General features: G+C 36.3%; 1 protein-coding gene and 1 long non-coding RNA gene across 11 annotated transcripts in view; one reads left to right on the top strand and one right to left on the bottom strand.

Annotated features, from left to right (window-relative positions):
* The window catches only part of LOC146997260 (inositol polyphosphate-5-phosphatase A-like), a 202,156-nt gene that overhangs the window by 123,052 nt on the left and 54,336 nt on the right, over positions 1-24,768 (top strand). For 8 of the 10 annotated variants that reach the window (XM_085816255.1, XM_085816253.1, XM_085816254.1 and 5 more), the window contains one exon: positions 7,266-7,399. The exons of 1 other annotated variant lie outside the window; for it this stretch is intronic. In XM_085816255.1, the coding sequence (XP_085672381.1) occupies positions 7,266-7,354 (89 nt within the window). In that variant the 3' untranslated portion in view covers positions 7,355-7,399. Of the gene's footprint in view, positions 1-5,154; positions 6,660-7,265; positions 7,400-24,768 lie in introns of those variants that run through there. One more of the 10 variants, XM_085816250.1, reaches the window with a different exon arrangement.
* LOC146997261 (uncharacterized) overlaps positions 1-24,768 on the bottom strand; it is a 29,022-nt gene that overhangs the window by 2,674 nt on the left and 1,580 nt on the right. The gene's annotated exons all lie outside the window — the stretch shown is intronic.

Here is a 24,768-nt window from a genome sequence, read left to right as displayed (position 1 = left end):
GGAAGTTTTGGACATTAAAGGGCATAAAATTCGCCCCCAAAACCACTTACGGCCTGCGAAAACTGATGGATAAATTCAAAGAGACAGATTTATTTAACGTGAAACGAGGTAGAGGACGAAACCCAGTTGCGATAGTGGAAGATGTGGCTACAAAGTTCCAAGAATAGACGAACAGTGATACAGGAATCAGCAGTGCATGGGGAACTGGACGAATGTTGGATATGCCTGTCAGCACGGTGCGTAATGTCCTGTGGAACATCTTGCGCTGTTATCCGTGCAAGCCAACTCATGTGCAGAACTTTCTACTTGCTTACCTGGAAACATGTGAATCGTTTGCACAGTGATTTCTTGCCCGGATGGAAGTGGAGAGTGGATGGCCAGGGAATATTCTGTGGTCTGGCGGAGCCCATTCCGTTTTGCAAGGTTCTGTAAATACTCAAAATTGCAGGATATCGGTGATCAAGAATCCGTTCCCGCTACAGCGAGTACCTCTTCAGTCTAAAAAGGTCACTGTGGTGCGGAATAATGGCAACGTTTGTCATAGGTCCGTTCTTCTTCGAGATCACATCTGCAGGGCTCATTAACTGCTTAACCATGTCCTTCTGGCAATTTAGCAGCATCAGTGGTTTGCTCAAGATGCAAGATGGTGCTCCTCTGGACATTGCTACTTCTATGAAGGAACTGCTGACCACTCATAAAATCATAACCTGCCATTTTCCAACAGTTTTACCGCCACGTTCGCCCAACTAAACCCATGTGATTTTTGGCTTTGGGGGATACCTGAAAAGTATTGTTTGCAGTCGGTAGATTGGGAATCTGGCCGACTTGAAGGCAACCATCACTTACCACATTCATAGCATCAGCACAGATACCCTCCGGAACTGTACTGGATCATGTAGTTTTGCACTTCCAACTAGTAGCGGAACAAGGTGGACACCATATCGAACAACTTATGCGCGTTTGTTTTCATGAAGCTCTTCCTTTTTCTCTTGTCATTATCATTGTACACACGTATTCTTTAAACTATTCGCTGTAAACATGTCTTTTTGCCTGTCTTAAACCCTTGGAGTCTATTATTTTCTTTTGGCTAACAACATTCGTGTGGTTAATGATTAGGTCTTACCCCTGCTAGCATAGTCTGTAGCCACATTTTGGAACTATTTTTTCCCTTCGCCAAACAAAATTTCATTGCCTCTCGATTGTTCTGGCAAAATATCAAGTCATTCTGACCTGTAGTTTTAAAGTTAGTGTTCTGAAATCGCAACTTTAATTATAATCACCCTGTACCTTGTCATTATCTTCATTGTCACTCTCTTCAATGTCGGAATCGGAAGTTCCTATATCTACAGTATGCGGGTTCTTCTGTTGTTTATTATTTTTGGTATAATACATCTACTACTCCTAATTGGAGAGAGTGTGCGTATACGTGTGAGAGAAAGAGTGAGTGAGAGTGGGTGTGAGGAGCGTTTGAGAGAGTATACTCTCTCTAGCACTCTCACTCTCGCGACCCACACTCTGTCTCTCGCACTCACACACTATCTCTCTCGCAATCATACTTCTTTTTCACACACTCTCTCTCTCGAGTGCGAGAGGGAGTGTGTGAGTACGCGAGAGTTCGTGAGTGGCAGAGAGAAAGTGTGTGTGAGAGTGAGAGTGTGTGAGTGCGAAAAAGAGCGCGTGGGAGACTGCGAAAGAGAGTGTGCATGTACGTGCGAGAGAGAGTGTGAGTGCGAAAGTGTGTGCGAGTGCTAGAGATTGAGTGGTGAGAGTATGAGTGCAAGAGACAGAGTGAGTAGGTGTGAGGAGGGTTTGAGAGAGAGAGAGTACACTCTCTCTAGCACAATCACACACACTCTCTTGCTCTCACACTCGATCGAGTGCGAGAGGGTGTGAAGAGCGTTTGAGAGGGTACTCTCTCGCTAACACACTCTCTCGCAATCACACCTCTCTTTCACTCCCCCCTTTCGAGTGCAAGAAGGAGTGTGTGTGAGAGTGTGAGAGACTACGGAAGAGTGTACGTGCGAGAGAGATTGTGAGTGTGAGCGAGTGCTACAGCAAGAGTGAGTGAGAGTATGACTGCAAGAGAGAGAAAGTGAGTGATTGTGAGGAGCGTTTGAGAGAGTATACTCACTCTCGCACACTTTCTCCACACGCTCCCTGTCTCTCGCAATCACACCTTTCTTTCACACTGCGAGAGAGAGAGTGTGCGTGTATGTGCGAGAGGGAGAGTGAGTGGATGTGAGGAGCGTTTGAGAAAGTATACTCTCTCACACTCAAACACTTTCTCTCACACTCTAGTGCGAGAGTGAGTGGGTGTGAGGAGCGTTTCATAGAAAGAGTATAATCTCTCTCTCACACTCGCACACTCTCGAGTGCGAGAGAGTGTGAGACTGCAAAAGAAGAGAGTGTGCGTGTACGTGCGAGAGACAAAGTGAGTGGATGTGAGGAACATTTGACAGAGTGCGTGCACAAGTGCGAGAATGCCTGTGAATCAGAGTGCATTTGAAAGAGTAAGTACGCTCTCTCACACTCGCAGGCACTCTCTCTGTCGCACTCATGTACTCTCGCATGTACATGCACACACTCTTTCGCAGTCTCACACTCTCTCTCTCGCACTCGAGTGTGATTGAGAGAGAGAGAGTGTACTCTTTCTCTTAAACGCTCCTCACACCCACTCACTCCCTCTTGTCCTCGAGAGAGAGGGGAGAGTGTATGAGTGCAAGAGAAAGTGTGCGAGTGTCTGTGAATGCGACAGAGTGAGTGGGTGTCAGGAGTGTACTTACTCTCTGACTCACAGGCATTCTCTCACTCATTCGCGCACACTCTCTCTCACTTTCTCACTCACTCTCCCTCTCTCTCGAGGGCAAGAGGGAGAGTGTGCGCATATGTGAGTGCGACAGAGAGTGAGTGGTGTGAGGAGTTTGTGTGTGCACAAGTGCAAGAGAATGCCTGTGAGTGTGAGAGAGAGCGTACTTACTCTTTCAAACGCACTCTGACTCACAGGTATACTCGTGCACTCTCACTCACATACTTTCTCTCGCACGTACACGCACACTTTCTCTTTTGCAGTCTCACACTCGAGAGTGTGTAATTGATAGAAAGTGTATGTGAGAGAGCGAGTGCGTGTGTGAGAATGCTAGAGAAAGTATACTCTCTCAAACGCTCCTTACATCCACTTACTCTCACTCACTCTCTCGCATATAAATGTTTCTCCACACTCTCTCGCACCCGAGAGAGTGTGGAGAAAGTGTGTGAGTGCGAGAGAGAGTATACTCTCTCAAATGCTCCTCACACTCACTCACTCACTTTCTCTCTCTTGCACTCATACTCTCACTCACGTGCACTCTCTCTTCCGTAGTTTCACACACTCTCTCACGCACTCTGTCGCACTCGAGAGAGGGGAATGAAAGAGAGGTGTGTGAGCGAGAGAGAGTATCTCACATGTTCTTCACACCCACTCACTCTCTTGCACTCATACTCTCACTCACTCTCTGTTGCTCTCACACTTGCACACACTCACTCCCTCTCGCACTCGAGAGAGAGAGAGAGAGAGTGCGAGAGAAAGTGTGAGAGCGAGAGTGATTGTGCTAGAGAGAGTGCACTCTGTCTCGCACACTCAAACACACTCCCTCTTGCAGTCAAGGGAGAGGGAGTGCGAAAGACTGTGTGTCACGAAAAAGAGTATATTCTCTCAAACATTCCTCACACTCACTCTCTCTCTTCCACTCATCCTCTCACTCGCTCTTTCTCTATCACTCTCGCACTCGTGCACACACACACACTTTCTTGCACCCACTCACTCTCTCTCTTGCACTCATACTCACACTCCCACTTTCTCTAGCTCTCGCTCACACTCCCACTTTCTCTAGCTCTTGCTCACACTCTCTCACAGTCGAGAGAGTGTGTGACTGTGAGAGAGTGTGTGATTGCACTTTCTCTCTCAAACACTCCTCACACCCACACACACTCTCACTCAGTCACATACTTTCTGGCACGTACACAGTCTCTCTTGCACACTCGCACTCTTGCACTCACAAACTCTCTTGCTCTCACAATCACACACTAACTCTTTGACTCACAGGCATTCTCTCTCGCTCTCGCATTCTCATACTCTCTCTTTGACTCGCATACTCGCACTCACACACACTCTCCCACTCACACCCACACACGTTGCCCTTCAGTTCCCTAAAGTGTCACAGAGATAGGGTTGACATTGTCAAATACTTTTCCCCGAATACCGGGTTAGCAAGAAAATACATAGCAAGCGAGCAAATTCCAAAGACGTCTCACCCCAGTTCTGCATTGCCAGCCAAGCCAAACATTACCTTAAATTATCACCCAGCTCAGTCAGTAAACCGACTATGCGACCCACATTTCTTCATAAGTGCTTCGGGTGCCCAAGAAAGAACCATTGCTCTGTGTATGTTGATCTTAGCTGCGAGTATTCCCTGAGCAACAGAACACGGAAAATGGACTCTGGAAACTGGTATGAGGAAGTAATCAGTCTTAAAAACGACGACACACTCAGAATAAGGCGTCATGCTCATGAAGCAATGGATCCTGCATGCCAGGCCATGGCGACTTAATCATGGTTTGGGCTGTTTTCTCTTTGGCACTATTTCGGTGTTTTGCTACTTGTATCAATCTCCCTCCGTATGCTTCGGTACGTGGAGTTGCTGGCCAATCTTCTCTATCCATTTATATAACCTATTAAGTGTTTCTTTAACCATGCCTGTATCAACAAGTTAATGCAAATGTACCTCAACTACTAGATGTTCAACAGTTGCCCCTGTAGGGCTATATAACATATGCCTGTTAACCTCTGTTAAACTTCAGGCGTTCCCATCCTCCGTCACCTGTCTTTCATACGGAAATTCAGTATTCCAGCAAGATAATTGCACCTCTCACAGGTCCCAGTTGCCTACTGCATGCTGACATCACCATGCCTCTGAATTCTGCGTCATGAATTAGTTACCTAGAAACCCTAAATGACTTAATCCTATTGAGAAACTTTAGGGGAAAGATGTAAAATTCCAGAAAATTATTGAATCAATGCCTGGTAGTGTTGCGGCCAGATGAGGCCAAACGTCTTACGGACTAGCTATCCAAAATACAGTTAACACTTTTTGTAAGTAAAATTCTTTTCTTTTCCAGCTCATCCTGTAGAAGCAGCAGTGGAGCCCCCTATATCAGAGAAATTCCAAGTGGTTTAAGAAACTGCTAAAAAATGAAGAAGAAAAATGCCGCTTTTAAAATACAGAATATTTCTAATTAAAGCAACCAAAAAAATATAAAAATTAGGCTTAGCATGTTTCATAAAGTGCCTTATATTTACTCCTGCATCCCATTACAGTGGCAAACTGAAAATCAGATACTTTCCTCAACCATCTCTGCTTTGTGGCAAATTTTGATACTTTGGAAAACATATCGATATTACTTTCTCTCGTATTGAAGGACAAGCTGAGACTTCAAAGAGGAATCTGCCATTATTTTCATGCAACTGTGGTATCAGCCAGCTTTTTGTTCGCATCTACGGCATTTTCGTGGCATTCAAATAAATCTTGGCATAACACATAAATAAATGTCTGCTCAATTCGCAAAGCTGTATGTGAAACAAATCTGACACATTAAAAAACTGAAATGTTTCACGTCATGTAATTATAAATAACCTTGTATTTAAATACATTAATACTAAAACTATTTAAAATTATGACAATTTTTATACTACATCATTAAAAAAGATATCAGTTTTGCAAGAAACTCTCTATTGAATCTTTCCTTTTAAATAGCATGTGCGTAATTACTATAAATGCAATATAAATTAATGTTTATTAAAGAAAAAGAACAAAATGGAAAGCCTTAACCTAATTTTAAAATTGATATTTGCTAAAAAATCTTAGCAGTATTTTAACACACATAAGGCAATTTAAAATTTCACGATCACCGTTTTGACTACATATTATCATACACCTGGTCACGTGCGCATCGAATTTCGAGTTTTTAGATTTACTTTTTGCAAAGTTAATACTTTGCACTAACTTTCATTAACAAACTTGGCGATTTCAAAGCAATAGATGGCCACTCTGCAAGACTTATGATATTTGTCTTTCAAATTTCATCAAAACCAGCAATTTCAAAGAAATATGTTCACGCTCCAATTTGTTTCCATTCGGCGAAGCATAAAATACTTTTTTTTTCTCCAGTCTTCACAGTATATAACCTGCCTCTTACTGATAACCAAATTAAGCAATTTAAAATCAACTAGTTCTTTCAACAAGTTCTTTGTGTCTTTTATTATTAATTGCTAGTTGGACATGTCAAATCAATCTAGGACTCATTATAATTGTATATTTTTTTCCTAACAACTATTTTAAACACTTGGTTTAAAAAAATACGTAAGTGAGAAATATATATATTCTTTAACTTATTTTTTGCGTGTTTTTTCCTAATTTCTTTTGGTGAATATTTTTCCATTCTCTGTCCTTGTATTCAGTTATAACAGCCATTTTGTTAGAAGTGAATATGTATACTCTTCAATATTTATGGTGTCGAATAATAATAAAGTATATAGCAAACATAAAATTACAGTATTTTAAATAAAATTGTGAAAAATTACAAAAATGTATAAATGAGTAAAATAAAGCATTTGTACTTGCGTTTTTTTATTATTATTATTATTATTTCAATTTTTTTATTTTATTTTTTTATTTAGAATGAAATTTACAGGTGCACTTTTACAACGCATTTCAAAACGACGTCGCATGACCCAACATCTTACGCATTTTGCGACGAGAATGTAGTATGACAAAGCGAAACCGATATTTCTGCTTAAAAGAAAAATGTAAGCAAAGACCTGAAATCCAAGTCTTTGCGACGGTCAGAGAATCGTGGAATTTCGCATATATCTAGGTAGCTTAAAAAGGATGGATTTCGTTGTGCCGAATAAAACAAAAATTTATCTTTTAAACGCCAGATAAAATAATAACGGTTTAAATGAGGTCTTTTTGTTGATGTGTTTGTACTCATAATCTACTTAAATTGATATTTTTATATTTTTTTAACTTTCTACTAATATTTTCTACATCGCCGTAATAGCAATTCTGAAACTACAGAAGATTTTCTTATTCCTATAAATACTAAGTTATGATTTCAGATCTGAAGAATAAATTGTGCAAATTTCGCTTCAAAATTTAGTACATTACATTATTTTATATAATGCATTATACGATTGTACCTCAAAACTTTAAATGGTTTTTATTTTATAGGTTCACCAACGAAGGGCGCCACAGATAAAACTTTGTTATATTCATTGCTGCAAATGCACAGCACATCAGCACGAGCAGAACTACCATAATAATTGCATTTTTCTACAACTAGGACTAAAAAATTCTCCACTTTATCCCCACTACGACATACCCCGTAGGGTAACTACTTTAGGAGTCAAAGTCTTTTAGACTAAATACTCCTCCTACCGCAATTCATGCCGTGCAAATACGCATTTAACTCATGAAATGTAAAGATTCAACACATTTGTAACCATAAGGGTCACTTATAATTTAGTTATGAATAAATCAAAAGTAAATTTTAATTTAGTACCATGTATTTTCACACGCGAAAAGCACCCGGAAATAATATTCTAAAATATTCAATGTAGCTGCAAATAATGGTGAAAAATATTTAAAATAAAAGCAATAGCAATCAAAATTCTGAAAGAATTACGATTTTATCGGTCGCCCAAGAGGATTAAAGTTTTTATGCTGTCGCTAAGCTCGCAGTCTAAGAGTCTGTTACATTCCCTCTTACCAATCCCCCTTTTATTCCTTTGTCTATTTAGCTCTATTATAAACCACCATTAACACTTATACCACATAAAGTATGTGTCATCTTTTCAAGGTATATGTGAATCGTTTGAAACAGAGTCAACCATTTAAAATAACTGTCTACTTTTTGTAAAAAAGCCTTTTAACCAATGAAATTAATTTTAAAGGTAACCTTCCCGTAGCCAAATACATATTCTCACTCACATTATTCGACAGAAACAAATATTCTTTAATATTACATGTTTGGAATATTCACAACATAAATTATTCTTGTAAAATTAATAAAATGTATTTTAATCTTCCTGCGATATTAATTATAAAGACAAAAACTTTGTTATGACCCCGAATATTAAAATTAACCAATATAATACATTTTCATAAAATATCAATCTTTAACATACTGAAAATTTAAAAATAACAAATATTTTCTTACGATAAAATATGAATTATTTTATTTCTTCAGTACACGTTTTCAGACGATTCTTTTTTCATACCTCGTGTTAATTATTTTTTCTCAAACGTTACAAGTATAAAAAATTATCTTTTTTTAATTCATGAAATAAATTTAAATAACAATTATAAGCACAAATTTGTGATCTGGTTCCTTTGAATTCTGATCTTTAAAAAGTAGACATGCTGATATTTTCCACCAAGGTAACAAACATCCTTAAAGAAGAATTTACAACAAAGAAAAAATAAATAAGTAAAAGCATTTATTTATTGTCCGATATTTTACTTTCGTAGAAGAACAACTTGTGTAAAAGCTCATGCTGCTAATTCAAATGAAACTTACTGAAAACTCATCGTAGGTAATTAATAAATTACATTTTCTTAATTTTTAAGCAGTGAGTAAAATTAATTACTTAAAAACTTAAATCTGAAACCGAGATGCATTTCAATAAATTTTATTGGTTTATTCTTACCTCACCTCTGAAATAGTCGATATACTCATGAGCTAAGTAATTCTGCGATTTGTAAATTAGTGAATTATTTTTTAATGTCAAAAGAAACGTCAGTGTCAAGTATAAAATCAGGTAAAAATTCCAAATTTAAGTTAGCTTTGATTTTATAGTAAACTCGATCCAAGCAAAAGGGTCTTTTATTTTCGGTACAAAAAAAAAAAAGATCCACAGTACAATGAAAACTACCTTCCTTTGAAAAAATATAAATAAATAAATGAAAACTAAAAAGTCTGAAATTATATTCGACAGAATATTAAGGCTCGCCCAAAACGGTTTGCTAAGGTTTTCAGGTTCGCAGTCTGCCTGTCTGCTGTTGCACTCCCTCCTACTAACCCCCTTTTTTTATCTTTTTAGCTCTGTGATTAAGCATTATTTTCTTCGCACTTACACTTTATACAATTCAATCAGAAAATTACAAAACTTTCAAAAGCAGCACACCAGTATACGTTTAAGAATTCCTGATGCAGGGTTGTTGGAACACACTTTTCTGCTCTCGTACATTCCTGTGAAAATGGGGCTGAGCAGTTGCAAAATGTGCTATGAACAGGGTTCGTAGCGGTCCTTACAAGTGCTTATAAGTCCTTATATTTGAAAATAAAATATAAAGGCCCTTATAGGTGCTTACTTTTTCTTTAAAGCCCTTATTTTTTTTTGTTTTTAGTGCTTATTTTTTGCTTTTAGTGCTTTTTTTTTTAATCCTTTGTTTTTAATGAACACGCATGTTTTCCCTGTACCAAAGCCAAAACTAAATAAACAACTTTTCTTCCTTATATGCAACGTCAGGTGGTGAATCATACTCCCGAAAATTGCTTCCCCCCCATCCTCTGCCTTGGAGGTAGGAAAGAGAGGAGGGGCCAACCCGCGCTAAAAGTGAAGCACTGCTTTGAAGCTTGGGTCACCAGATGGGGTGTTCTTTGTTTACATTCAGAAGCTCGCTTGACAAGATTCTGATAGTATTTCGACACACGACAGTTCCATAGAAATCGAAAAAGGGACACTTTCGCATGAAAGAAACATTCATAGTGTGATGGATAATAGCAATCTGTATAGTTTAGTGACATTTACGCAAAAATCACGTCTTGGTTATTTTTCGATAACTAACAAGAGCGATTTTGATTATGAATTTGTTTTATAAAAGTCTAAGCTGTTGCACTACAAAAATATAGATTTTAAGAAAAATGTTATGCTTAAAAGAATGAAAAATACCTTACGGTACATTTAAACCGTCGGGGTTCAAACATCACTTTCTTATCAGTGAATAAAAACAAACAGTGATGTGTAAGTATTCAAAGTGATACAGTAACGGAACATAAATCGAAAATAAAGTGTACTTAGTGTATTTCTTAATTAAAAAAAAGATTTATATTTTATACAATGCCGAAACATAAAAGAGCAGGCGGACTTGCCAGTTCTGAAGCAAAAAGCCAAAAACATAAAGAACAGCGAAGAGCGCGAATCACGTTTACGTTCCCAACGAAGGCGAATGAGCACCGTGAGAAGCACAGAAACCGAAGAAGAACGAAATGAATGAACTGAAGAATCAAGAATTGCTACACAACCTTATAGTAAAAGACTACGAACGCAAGCCAGCCATGAAAAATACGAGAAGCGCGGACAAGGTCAAGTAAACAGTACAACCTAACAAATGAAGCATTCCAGACGACCAGCCTCATTGAACTCAACAGCGATTTCTGTTACGTAGCCACTACTGGAAAAGAACTCATCGACCCAATTTATCCAAACATTGTTCGCAACTATACCAATGCGGAGTGACTATTTCAAACGGAAATTTTGGCAACTAATAATAATATTATTGACAATATTAACTTTAATATTCAAAAGAAAATTCCGGTAAAGAGAGAATATGTAAATCGATTGACAGGATGGTAAACGTTGAAGAAAGTGTTAACTTCCCTACACAATCTTTAAACTCTTTGCCATTGCACTGCCTCCGACTGAAAACTGGTCTCCGAAGATACTGCTCAGAAATCTCAACTCACCCAAACTATGTAATGGAACATGGATGGTCGCCAAACAGCTATCGAATAATATCATCGAAGCCGAACTTATGACTGGAAAGGATACATAGTATTTATGCCCAGAATACCACTGATATCTGAGCTGCCATTCTAATTTAAAACTGCAATTTCCAATCAAATTAGCCAATAATGTTTTAATTAACAAAGCACAAGGACAAACTTTAAAACTTTGCGGCATTAACTTCAAAGCCATTTCACTTTAAAACACTCAAAAGACTCCTTTTTGTCACGGTCAGCTATACGTAGCTAGCTCTCGAATAGGTTTAGTTTGGTTTGGTTTGGTTTTATTAGATTATGGCAAAGCATTCGAGGGCTATCTGCCTTAAGGGAGGGATGCCTTCGTCGAGGACTTTCTAAGGGAAACTGGCTCGTATACACGTTACACATGGGGAAAACCACGAAAACGCCTATGTAGCCAGCCCGTTCGCGAGATTCGAACCTCGGACCGAAGTACCAGTGTTCAGCGACGTTACCGCTCGGCCGCTGGTGGGCCGCTCTCAAATAGGAAAGTCGAAACATTTTTACGTATATATCTCGGAAAACAAAATGATAAATGTTGTTTATAACAAACACAAAAAAGTAAAAGTATTGTAAGTAGATAAGTATTGCAAGTATTATAAGTAGATTGAATATGTTTCAATAAAAAAAAAAAATTACCTCTTATTAGTCCAAAGGGACAATTTGCCCTGAAGGACTATCAATTTCGTTTTAGCATTTTGCGTTGAAAACTTTAAAATGCTGTATCACTTTTTCAAATCGTTGCCACCCTATATTATCACCCTGTCTTATTTTTAAAGAAATTAAATAATGAAGAATCTGCATAAATGTATGTATGTTTCTCGCATTCTGATAAAACAACGGTATCATTAAAATTTGAATAACGTAATCTTCTATAAATATAGGCACGTGGAAGCCCTAATTTGAATTTGAAATTTTGTTTTATTATCGATTTCATATTTTGTAACACTTCAAGGAATTTTTGATTAAAAAACTAAATGATTTCAAAGCGAGCAATGGCAACACTGTGAGGGGAAAAGAAAAAATTTTTATCTCCAGCGCGCGAGACTGTGTATTGGAAATTCTAAAGATATGCTCTAAAATGAAATAAATTAATTTGCTATTGAACTAAGTTTTATAGTTTGAGTACGTAGAACATATTTTATACATAAAGGTAACACACAAAGCGTTTAAAAAAAACGCCCCTGTGGATGTAATTTAAAATCTGAAACCTTTTTATCTGTTTATTTTACTTTTTTTATTTTAAAGTTTATCCTTTTATTCCAACTACCACACAACCTCGTACGAACTCTCTGAGCGGAGCCGTTATCCTAGATTTAAATAAAAATAAATAAATTGCTGCGTTGATTGCCTTCAAATTGCTTATATTACTAATCAATAACAGGCAGATTCAATTTTAAAGGGACGGTGGACTTAAAAATGAGTTTTTTAAGTTTGTGTTTTCAACAAGAAATTTGACACATATACATATATTTTATAAACTGATGTTACAATATGATCAAAATTTCAATTTATTTTAAATAAAAAATTTTTAAAACAAATTATTATTTTAATTAAAGATTTAAAATGTTCCTTGCACACTAATTTTCAATACTTTTTCCTAATTTTTCCTTTTAGTTAGTTATAAAGACTTGACACAAATTTTTGTGTATCGGTTATTGAATATTATGAATCAAAAATTTTTAAAACGGATTTTTGTGAATTTAAACCTAGTTTTCGGAAAAATATCTGCATTTGATTTGGTAGCATTGTGTTGCTAGTATCTCAACTAGAATAGTTATCTCCACGCGTTGGTATGTTGACATGCCTGAAACAAAATACGTGAATGGCATCTTATGCTTTACTGAATGGTAACACACTGGCGTGTTGCCATTCAGTAAACATAAGGTATTTAACTTTCAAATTTAATATTTCCATTACTGAATAAAAAACCAAGCTATTTTAAAACCAGTTTTTAAGAATATGTTTTTCTACTTTTAAATCTGATTGATTTAAACAGAAATGCAAGTTAATCATTAAATATCTAATTAAAAGTATTAAATATTTTCCTGAAATTACGCTAGCTGAATTCACAAAAATTACTCCATTTTTTCCCTTTTTTACATCCATTTAAATTAAATCAAGAATTTTCTGTATTCAAAATGGTCCCACCAGTGGCCCAACAGTAAAGTTGCTGAACACAGGTAGTTCGGTCTGTGGTTTTAATCCCGACAAACAGGTTGTGTGCATGAGCATTGCCGTGGCTTTCTCCATGTGTAACGTAGGAGCCAGTTTCCCTTAGTCCTCCCGCCTCCCCTTAGGAAGATAGACCTCGTGTTATTTGCCTTAACTGAATAAATGCAAACCATATTCCATGTGTATTATTACGTTAACAAACTTTCGAGGACCAATGGAAGTCATAGTATGGAAAAGATAAACGTAAGAAGAATTACATTTAATTAGTTTGACTTTATTTTAGGAAATTCTTCACTATCATCAGAGGCAAGGTTTTTGTTTCCATTATGGTATAATCAGGAATGTTATAATAGTTAAAAATATGTTTGGTTTTTAAGAACGCTAAATACAAGGAATTCGACCCTGGTGAACTCATGGAGGTAGGAAGTAAGACTTACCTCCACGGTTGAACTCCAGGGGAACGGACCTGCCTTCCGGGTTGAACGAACCAGGTTTGGCTAAAACTAAAAAAGACTTCCACGGAGACATCCCTTAGCAAATATTCTTCGTGCGCTTTGCTAGACAAAAATAACCCTGCCTAAGGGCGAATTTCAGAGAAAGGATTGGCTGTTTGGCGATTTTCCCATATGTAATACGACAACGAGCGAGTTTCTCATTGACAATTCTCCTCAAAGGCATCCCTTCTGTTATCAGCTTCAACATAACCAACCCGTACTTTGTCTTTATCTATCGAACAACAAACGATTATTTTTTATTTATGCCAAATGAGCGCTAATTTTAATGTACTATTTTTGCTGTAGGTTAGGTTATTTTAATATGTTAAAGCATATGATGGTTATTTGCCTAAGTTGAGGGATGCCTTCGTGGAAGACTTTCTAAGGGAACATGACTCATATTCACGTTACACATGCGGAAAACAACTGTTTCTGTGAAAATGAAGAAGTTAAAGAACGCATGTACAGTTGAAAAGAAATTTTCGTTTCTCTCAAATTTTTTCCCTTAAAAAGAAAAAAGGTACTTTCATCAAACCTCAATTTAATTTTAACTATTTCATTTTCCTTTTAATTCTAAATTAATTTTTAAACAAGAATTCTTTAGGCATAGTATTCATAAATCATCTTCCTACTCTCAATATAAAAAGAATTTTTACTCACACTGTAGCAGTAAGTGTAGTAGTAATTTAGCAACTGTAATAACAACTTTGCAGTAGTAACCTAATGCTAAATTTATTTGTTTTGAAAACTTAAAAATTTTTTCTCGGCTCCGATTCCAGGCAAACGGACTGGCTGTGTGGGAGTTTTCGTGGTTTCGTTCGTGTGTAACAAGCATACGAGCCAGTTCCCTTAGAAAGTCCTCGACGAAGGCATCCCTTCCCTTAGGCAGATAGCCCTCGCGTACTTTGTCATAATTAAACATACCAAAACTTTCTTTTGTTACTTTTACACCGTAGGAAAATGTACATGTTTAATGACGCAATAAAGTACTTTATCGAAAAATAAACTTTTTCAGCGCGTTACATTGATGGAGAAGCATACGCGTGTCAATAACATAGTAATGTGTCCTTATTCTTTGCAAATGGCCTTCGCCTACGTTATACACTCACCTCGGAATAAAAAGAAAAATCCATTTAAAATAAAAAATAATCCATTTAATTTTTCGAACTTGATCTGGCTACTTCTCTTGAGGGGTAGCATAACAGCTATATCTTCAGCTTGTAAAATACAAGCTGATATTTTACATGCTGCTTGTATTTTACAAGCATCAGCTTGTAAAATACAAGCTGATGTAAAGCTACAGTTTATACGTCAGAGCAGAAATTTATTACGTTGAGTTTTAGTAATTAAATTACTTTTCTTTCAATAAATTAGCCAAGAAAATTTGCTACATAAACCGCAGGAGTTTTCTGTAAAACTTTTCTTCTTCTTTTTTTTTTTTTTTTTTTTTTTTTTTTTTTCTCTCTTAAAAATAGGGAACAAACTTTTTTAATGTAAAAATTTTCAATATTTATTTATTTCTCTTTTGAAATTCAAATGATATCTGATTTAACAACTTGGCACAAAAGCAAATAGTTTTTAGAAGCGCTTTAAGAAGTTCATTTAGCAGTTCTCAAGGATAAATATATTACTTCTATATATTTTTAAAGATGACTTAACGTTTATTAATTTCATGGAAATGAATTTAAAATAATTCAAATTATAAAATTTTTTTATTTAATTTGGGATATTCTGATAATGCATATTTATAAAAATGCTTTTTTTCTGTTTCATTATAATATACATATAATATTTTATAAATATTTACATAATGTTTATATCTTTACATATATATTATATATATGTATGTAAAGAAAATAAAAAACGTAAATAGAATTTACCAAACAAGGGAGATAATTTAATTAAATTGCTTTTGCATTTCTTACAGTACAAAATAAAAATGATATAATAGGATTATTTAAAAAAAGCTACAATATGTGGAATTCGATCGCTGATTTTTATTTATTTATTTATTTATTTATTAGTCTGATATAGTCACATGTAACCTTTAGTGCTACCGTGATTCTATCAAGAAGATGAATTCAAATAATTAACATGCAACTTCAGGGTCACCTTTTGTTTTGCTTGGCTTTAAGATGCGTTCACACGAATGGATTGCATTTTAAAGCCCATTCTTCTACGCATAATTCAGGCGATATCACAGCAGTTTTTGTTGTTAATGTACATATCTGAAAAATGTGTTTGATATTTCTAGTATCAAAACGTGTAATAACTCGAGCATTCAATTTATATATATTCATTAGTTCAAGTAGGCCCGCCAGCGGCCGAGCGGTAAATCGCTGAATATTGGTAGCTCGATCTGGAGTTCGAAACTCGGCGAACGGACTGGCTACAGGAGCATTTTCGTTGTTTTCTCCCTATGTAACATGTAAACGAGATAGTTTCCCTTATAAAGCCCTCAGTATGCATTCTTAAAGTTAGGCAGATAGCTCTCGAGTGCTTTGACGTAATTAAGTAAACCAAATCAAAAGTAAAGTCATAAGTATGACTCCATAAGTATGCATTTTACATTACTAGTCATAAGTATGCATTTTACAGAACTTCTTGTTTTCTAATTTTAAGTAACTGATGAAATCTTGTTTCGGGTTTCATGAAACAATGTTCTACAAGTTTCGTCGCTGACAGCACGGGCAGACTTAAGCCGGATGCAAGTGAAATTCCGTTAGCGAACAGCTGAATGCGGAGAAATCTTAAAAAAAAAAAAAAAGAAAAAAAAAAAGAAAAAAAAAAACTTAGCCAATTATGTAAAACTATTCCTTTCAGTTTCCGGAGTTTCTTTTTCTAAACTTTTTTATGATTATTATCTGTACAAGGCTTATTATCCGAAGTGTATTCGGATAATATGTTCTTATAATAATAATATAGTAAGCTAATATAACTTAAGTAATATTCGGATAATAAATATACATTATGAGTTATTCGGATGATCTTGGCTAAATATTGATGTGCAATCAATGATAAGCGGTGTAAAAGTTAGTTTCAAATCCTTGCAAGTTCGGTTGGCTGGTTAACTGATTAAGGCAAAATACGTTAGAGTATCTGTTCTCGTGCTGGATGCCACCGTGGAGGTCTTTCGAAGGAAAACTGGCTTCATAGTACGTATGAGGTGGACCACGATAGACCGTGTAGCCAGCCTGTTCGCCAACAAAACACTTATTTCTAAGCCAAAAACTTCAAATGGAACTCTTACTGCTTTGCCAGATAGCTATGTTGGAGAACTTAATTTCAAAGATCCGTAAAAGCCTTTCCCAATAAGGTGGCTGTATGAATTGTATATATTCTGAACTTGTTCAAACTGTTTCCTTTCTTTAAGAAATTTCGTAATTCAGTTGTTAAGGATGCTATACTGCATCTGAATTCCAGAAGAATTCATAGATTCTGCAGCCTATATGATTTTTCGGACTCAAGTTCAGCTGTGAGAAATTTGAAGATTTGCATTTAGAATATACTGATTTACGCCCAAAAGGAAAAACTAATAAATCTTTCAGGTTTTATTATTGATCTGCGACCATTTTTTCTTTTTTCAAGATGTAACTTCTAAATTTTCTCACAAGCGGTGGAGTGGTAAATCGCTGAACACTGGTAATTGGACGCGCATCCAAATTCCAGACTGCATTTAAATACTAGACAATCTGCCTCAAAAAGTCCTTCACGATGGCATCCGTTTCCCTACACAGATAATGCGTGCTTTGCCACAGTCAAATAGGTTTGGTCTATCTGATTACGGTAAAATCACGCGACAGCTATCTGATTACGGTAAAATCACGCGACAGCTATCTGCCTAAGGAGAGGGATGCCTTCGTGGGAACTTTCTAAAAGAAACTTTCTTCTAGAAAGTTCCATGTACCATGTGCAAGGTGTACGACAAATCATACACCTTACACATGGGGAAAACTACAAAAACGCCCATGCAGCGAGCCCGTTTGCGGGATTCCATCCTTGGACCGAACTACCAGTGTTCAGCGACTTTACCGCTAGGCCGTTAGTAGGTACCTCCGTGGAGGACTTACTAAGGGAAAATGGCTCTATACACCTTGCAAAATTGTTTTTGTCATGTATAATGCTTCCATGCAGGTAACCCGTTCTCCGGGATTCGAATCCCTGGGGCCTAACTACTAGTGTTCAGCGAAACTACCGCTCAGCCGCTGGTGGGTCGCTATAGTCAAATAAATTAAACTCATCTTCTGCATTTAAAGAAAAAAATTGCTTCTACTGTGGCTTAATTTTACTTGGAATTATTTTGTTTTCAACAGAATTTTTCAGTTTTAGTTAGCTGATAATTATTATTATCAGGTTGTTAAATTATTTATTTGAAATATGAGTTATTTCTCTTTCCTGTTATTGTGAAAGGTTAGATTATTTGAATTGTGCAAAGCACATGAGGGTTGTCTGCCTAAGAAGAGTGCCATGGAGAACTTTCGACTCATATTCACATTATACATAAGAAAATCCCTTAAAACTAACCCTGCAGCCAGCTCGTTCGCCTGGAATAGACCACTAGGTCGAACTACCAGCACTCAGTGGTTTAAACCGCTCAGACATTGGTACAGCCTATACTGCGAAAAGAGGTGGATTTCTAATTACTAATGGAAAGCCATGAACTGTAAAGAGGACGTTTTTAAGTATTTAAATTAAGATCAAAACTTTTTTTTTTTTGAAAATTTCAGTTAGCTTTTATTATAGTTAAAACAGCGTGGCTTTTTGAAGTAGATTATTTCAGAATTCTATAATCTAAAACTAGGAATTAGCAAAATGTTTCTTTGACTTCCTCGTCTTCCCGTATATGTTTTGGGTCTTGAAAGAAGACTCGACTTTTACACCGATAACGATGCAGCCATATGCTGGTTTGTATTAGCATATCGGGTATAGTCTTCAGCGTCAATACAAACCCTGTAAAAAAAGGGGGGAATAGTTTTGTATCCCCCGTTCTACTGGGAAGATTGAGGAAATTTAATTTGTGTTTCCATGTCTCGAACGCGCAACTTGCGATACATATTAGATTTATAACCTGATTTTCCTTAGTCATTCAAATGAAACGGTAAAAGAAAATATACGACACAAAAACCCTTTAAAAAAAATGAGAGCTTAAAAGTCATCAAAAGGATTTTCCTAAACTACAATCCAAAATCTTAAATGCAGTAAAAAGAAAAACAATGTCCGAACATGACTAGAAATTTAAAAGTATCCCTTCATAATAATACCCATAGCCCCACGAAACGAGACATCTGCGGAGATAAAAATGAATAAAATAATAAAACTGAAATAAAGACTGTATATAGAAAAGGGATTGTGTGGAAGAAGGGGGTAGTTGCTTGGGAGAGAAAGGGAAATGCCAAAATCCACGAGTGGTTGAACGTTTCACGTGATTTAGAATAAAGCACTGAAGCGCAGGACCTTGAAGTTGCGAGATGAAACTGCTCTTTTTTATCTCAGAATTTGATCAACAAGATTAAGACGACAGGAGAAAACTGTGGATTATGGAAAATCAGAGACCGCTGGTAAAATGGGCCTGTGAAGACAAATCCCTCTTTTAGATTCTTTTGTTGTCGACCATTTTTCTCAACTGTAGAATTTTGCAATTATAAATCTATTGATTCTGTTTTTGTTTCTTTATCTACTAGCAGAAAATACCATGTTAGTTTTTCAGAAATTTTAGTTGAAGAAAATTTATCGAATATTGCGATGTCCGACTTTGGCTTATTGCCGATATTTGCCCGTTTGGAAAGAAAAGTGATGAACTTGCGACATAATCCGTTATTTCATCATTTTCCGTCGATAATTTCTGACGCAACAAGAAATTATAAAAAAACATACTTTCCTATGAGCGTGAGTTAAAACTATGGGATAGGTTCAAGTTTACCTGCTTGAGAAATTACACCTACAGGAGAAGATGCATTAACATTATGCAGTATAACATTGTAGATAAATGGCGGACTCAATGGGAAACTCTGCTAAAAACAATACGTTCATGAAGATTTTGGTTCCTAAGGAAAATATGAATATTTGACTTGAATCAGTTAATTACAGGACATGGGAGATTTGCCTTTTATCTGAAAAGATTCCATGTTCAAGATAACGATTTATGTAAAGTATGTACAAAAGTAGGAGACAATGTCCGCTTTATTACAGAATGTAAGTTAACCAGATGGAGCGAACATACATTTTATGAAAAATTGTTTACTTAAGGCAAGAGAAATAGAGCATAAAATCATGAAGATTATTAACAACAATAAAGAAGCCACTGGCATTGTGTGATTCTTGTGTTTGTATAGTTGTGTGGTGATTTTTGTACTGGCGTAGCCCGTACAGGGTCATAGGGCAAACTTTGTTTTGCAAGGTAGACCGGGCTGCGCCCTAACCAAAAAAAAAAAAAAAAAAAAAAAAAAAAAAACACCTACATGTATGTTTTTCTATTTGCCTTGCAGAGTGTCTTTCCCATGACGCCACAGTTATTTGGATGTTAGGACCTCACAGAGCAGAAGATGGAAGTGGAATGCAAATATTTAAGCGTGCTTTTTTTTTTTTTTTTTTTTTTTTTACAAAGATCCTTAATTCAATAAGTTTTCTTTAGTTCTTATAGTAATATATACTAAATAAACTTAAAATTTTAGAAACCAGCATTAAGTTTAATGATTAATTTAAGCTCCCTAACCTAGAGGTAATACTTGATACTTAGAGGTAATACTTTATAAAATAATTTTATTTTTGCATAAAACTGTACAATGCAATTATTATACTAGACTGTTTTGAAAGAAAAATGAAAATATCAAATCAGTAGTCCCCAGATAGTTGAATACCCACGTTGTCGTGAACATTGTGAGTTTAAGAGAAAATAATGAGCGGTTTGTTAAAATTTAGATCAGATGAAAGATCTTTTAATATATAGCATTTTAATACTATTTAGCACAGTGTAATAAGTTCATTTTACAGTACGCAACATCCTCAAAAATGATCGTTACAACGCAGTTCGATCATCCATCTTTTCTGAACAACAATCTCTCTCGTTGCCATTCCGTAACAGAGAAACTTACCTCTCATGGAGTTCGACAGTGGCGCGACATTCTCCCCACCTTGAGTTTGGGGATACAAACTCAAAACAGTAAAATAATGATAATACATACATACAATTTTGAGATAACAATAACGTGCATAATAATAATAGAAATATTTCAAAATAGTAGAATGCAAATTGAAATCAATATTTTAGAGTTCAAACACAGAAAGTTCAAAAGTGTTTAGAAGTTTATAAATCCAGTCTTTTAACTGGTTTTATTTTTCGTCCTGAGCGAGACACGCGAACAGTTTCATTAGAGTCAGTATTAAGCTCAGGATTTTCAGCTACCACTTCCGGAACCTTCTGAGGTTCCGATACGACTTGCTCGTAATTTGGGGTCAATTCCAAAGGATAACAGTCGTTGGATTGGTCTTAATATGTTTCCCTTTTCAGTTCGCAGTTTCACAAGTCTGATGATTCCATCTTTTCCTGGAAAGAGTTCCAGTACTCTCCCTAGCAGCCAATGGAGCCTTTTTTTATCATCTGTACCAATTAACACTATGTCACCTACATTTATTTTATCTTCTCTTTTGTTAACTGAAGAACGAAGGAAACCCAGATACTCCCTTTTAAACCTTCGTTTTAGATTTTCACGAACCTTTTGAATATGTCTCCATCTCAAAACAATATTAGTCTTTTCAATTTGATCCAAATCAGGAACATCATTTAATGGAATGTCCTGAAGAAACATTGAGGGGGTCAAGGTCTTCAGATCTTGTTCCTCGGATCTGCTGTTCATGATCGATTCGCTTTCACAGACGAGAGTCTGCAATTCCTCGTAAGACAAACAGGAGCGTCCAAGATTTTTTCTCAAAAGATCTTTCAAAATCCCAATCAAGCGTTCCCAGAAGCCTCCCCACCATGGAGAGGAGGGTGGGTTAAACTTCCAACGAATTTCGTTGACTCTAAATTCACTTTCAATTGTAGTCCAATCTAATTGTTTCAGAGCATTATTTAGTCCTGTAAAATTAGTACCATTGTCTGAATACATCACAGAAATTCGTCCTCTTCTGGCTATAAACCTACGCATAGCTTGGATGAAGTCGTTGGTACTCAGTGAAGGTATTAGCTCAAGATGGACAGCTCTAAATACGGCGCAAGTAAAAAGTACTATCCACACCTTTTGTTTAGATTTAGTCAACAGAGGTCCAGCTATATCTACACCTGATACTTGAAAAACTGCTGCTACTTCTGTTCGGTCTTTTGGAAGAGGCGGAAAAGGTACCTCAAGATGTTTTACCTTTTGCCTTTTACATGTTAAGCATTCTTTGATAACACTCCGGACAGTTCTTTTCCCTTTCACTATCCAAAATCTTTCCCGTAAAATAGTCAGTAGAGTTAATGTCCCAGCATGCTTGTTAGCAATATGTTGTTGGGCTATAAATCTTCTCACTGCCAGATGTTTCGATGGTAGAATTATTGGAGAAATAAAATCTTTCGATTCTTCCTCATTTATCAATCTGGACTTCAATCGTAAAATTCCTTCTTCATCTTCAAATATTAGACCTTTCAAATTTTTTCGTGTTTCTTCATTGGAGTAACATTCCTTTTGTATTACACGGAAAATAGTCCTTTGTGCATTTAACAATTCTTCATTTTGAAGTTCCTTACATTTTCTTAAGTCCTTGGGCCTTTGGTTGAAAACGCAGTATCCAAGCCATAACCCTAATCATCTTTGAAAATCTAGAGAATCTTCTGGCTAACTGTAATGGAATTGACTCTAGCTCTGTGTTACTAGCAGAGATGACTGACTTTCGTTTCTCTATCTCTACTTCTTTTTCGTTAATATTTACAGCTGACTTTGGCCACTGCTCCTTCGGATTCTTCAACCAGGCTGGCCCTTGCTACCACTTGCGTTTCTGAAGTTGCCTAGGTCCACAACCTCTTGACAAAAAGTCTGCTGGATTCTGGTCAGTTGAAATATGGAACCAATCTTCCGAAATTGTCAATTTTCTAATTTCACTTATTCTGTTTGTAAGGAATACCGACCACTGTTCTCGACGAGTTATCCACACAAGAACTATGGAAGAATCTGTCCAAAAGTACGTCTTGATGTTGGGAAGTTTTAGAGCTTGCTTCACAGAACTAAACAGCCTAGCACCTATGGTAGCAGCCATTAGTTCAAGTCGTGGTATAGTAATAGTCTTCGTTGGAGTTATTCGTGATTTGGCTTGAAGTAATTGAACAGTCACTGAACCCATACTGGATTCACTTCTTAAGAAAATGCATGCCGCATAAGCTGTCTTGCTGGCATCGACAAAAGTATGGATACTTAAATTGGATTCCTTCATCACACCTAACCATCTTGGAATTTTTATATTTTTGAGGTATTTCAGTTTTTTTCCCCATTTTAAAAAATTCTTCTTTATTTCATCATTCACTTCATCATCCCATGATTCTTTGCTCTTCCAAGCGACCTGCAGCAAAATCTTAGGCTGAATCATAACAGGTGCAAGGAAACCTATGGGATCAAATACTCGACTAACTAGTGAAAGCATTTTCCTTTTAGTTACTTTTTCTCTTTCATCAAATTAAAAAAATTCGGTGTCTATTTCCAAGGTATCTAAATCTTTGTCCCAAACCAGTCCTAATACCGGTGATGTTTTACTTTCTGATGCCAAAACTTTCCCATCCTCTGAGATCAAACATTCCTTCTTTCATTACATTAGTTGCAGATTCGATGAATATTTCTAGTTCGTCATTATTTTGTACACTAGTTACGCAATTATCGACATAAAAACTATCTTGTAATTTTTTAAGAACTTCTTCAGAATATTTTTCTTTCCACGTTTCTTTGGATAAATGATAGTCAATAACCGCCATCAGCAAAAATGGACTACAAGTAATGCCAAATACCACACGGGTGTGACGAAATGTCTTCACTCTACCATCATCACCATACCAAAGAAATCGTAAAAAATCTCGATCTCTTTCATTTAGAGATATCTATAAAAAAGCTCTTCTGATGTCTGAAATCACACCAATTTCATGTAAGCGAAATCTTGCTAGAATAGACGGAATAGTTTCAATCAAATTAATTCCAGTCTCTAAGCAATCATTTAGAGATGGCTGATTAGAAAGCTTTGCCGAAGAATCAAAAACGGGTCTAATTTTCATGGAAGATAGTGAGGACGTTTCCTTAATGACTGGATGATGTGGGAGGTAATGAACAACGGGTAAAGACAACTCCTTTTGGGGAACTTCTTCAATCACTCCTTCCTGCAGCCATTCATTAAAGACTTCATGATACCTTTCACGATATCCGATTTTTTCCAACTTCTTCGTAGTAGATTCGAGTCTTTTCAAAGATAGGTCATAATTGTCAGGTAAGACTGCATGCTCAGTTTTCCAAGGCATATCAACCTCGTATCTACCATTTTCTAATTGACGAACTGTTTCTTGGAAATGAACCATAATAGCTCTTCTTGACTCTTCTTTAGTTTTTTGTTCAACAGGATCTCGGATACCCAATTATTCTAAGTCCCACAACGATGAAATAGGCAGGTCTTCTTGAGATAACATAGAAACTATAGTCATATTTACATTGTGCTGATGTTCGGATTGAGGTACTTTACCCATCAAAGTCCAACCCAATTTTGTTTCTATAGCCACTAAACCTGTTCTTAGTTCTTCTCGTTTGCCAGTAAATAACTTCCCTGCAACGTCTGCCCCTAACAGTACTTCAATAGGGCCTGGATTCCCTTGGGTATCAGTTAAGCGTATTCCCTTATTTCCTAATTCGCGAATCCAAGAATCATATCTTATGCTTGAAATATCATTACAAATAACATCATGGTCTACAGCATCTAATTTACACGAATATTTACCATCAAGGCTACTCAAATAAATCTTGTAACATTGATGTTTATAAATTTCAGTTTTCTTTCCACCAAATAAAGAGTGACTAAATTCTTCCTCCCATTGCAAGTCAAAACCCATTTCTTCTGCAGTAGACTTTAAAACATAAGTTTTTGAGCTACCCGTATCAATCATTAATCTAACTTTACGCCGTTTATTCTTACCCTCTATGTTCACAACTAGGGTCTGAAGGGAAACTTCATTCGTAGCACGCGAATGCAAAGAATCGATTGTTTTCTCTTTTTTCTCATCATTTTCCTGGTTATGCATTTCACTAGACTTATTACA

Source organism: Stegodyphus dumicola, chromosome 5 (genome assembly GCF_044657685.1).
Source record: "Stegodyphus dumicola isolate Sdum_Otavi_A_Nest chromosome 5, ASM4465768v1".
NCBI lineage: Eukaryota > Metazoa > Arthropoda > Arachnida > Araneae > Eresidae > Stegodyphus > Stegodyphus dumicola.
This window is presented reverse-complemented; position numbering and strand designations above follow the sequence as displayed.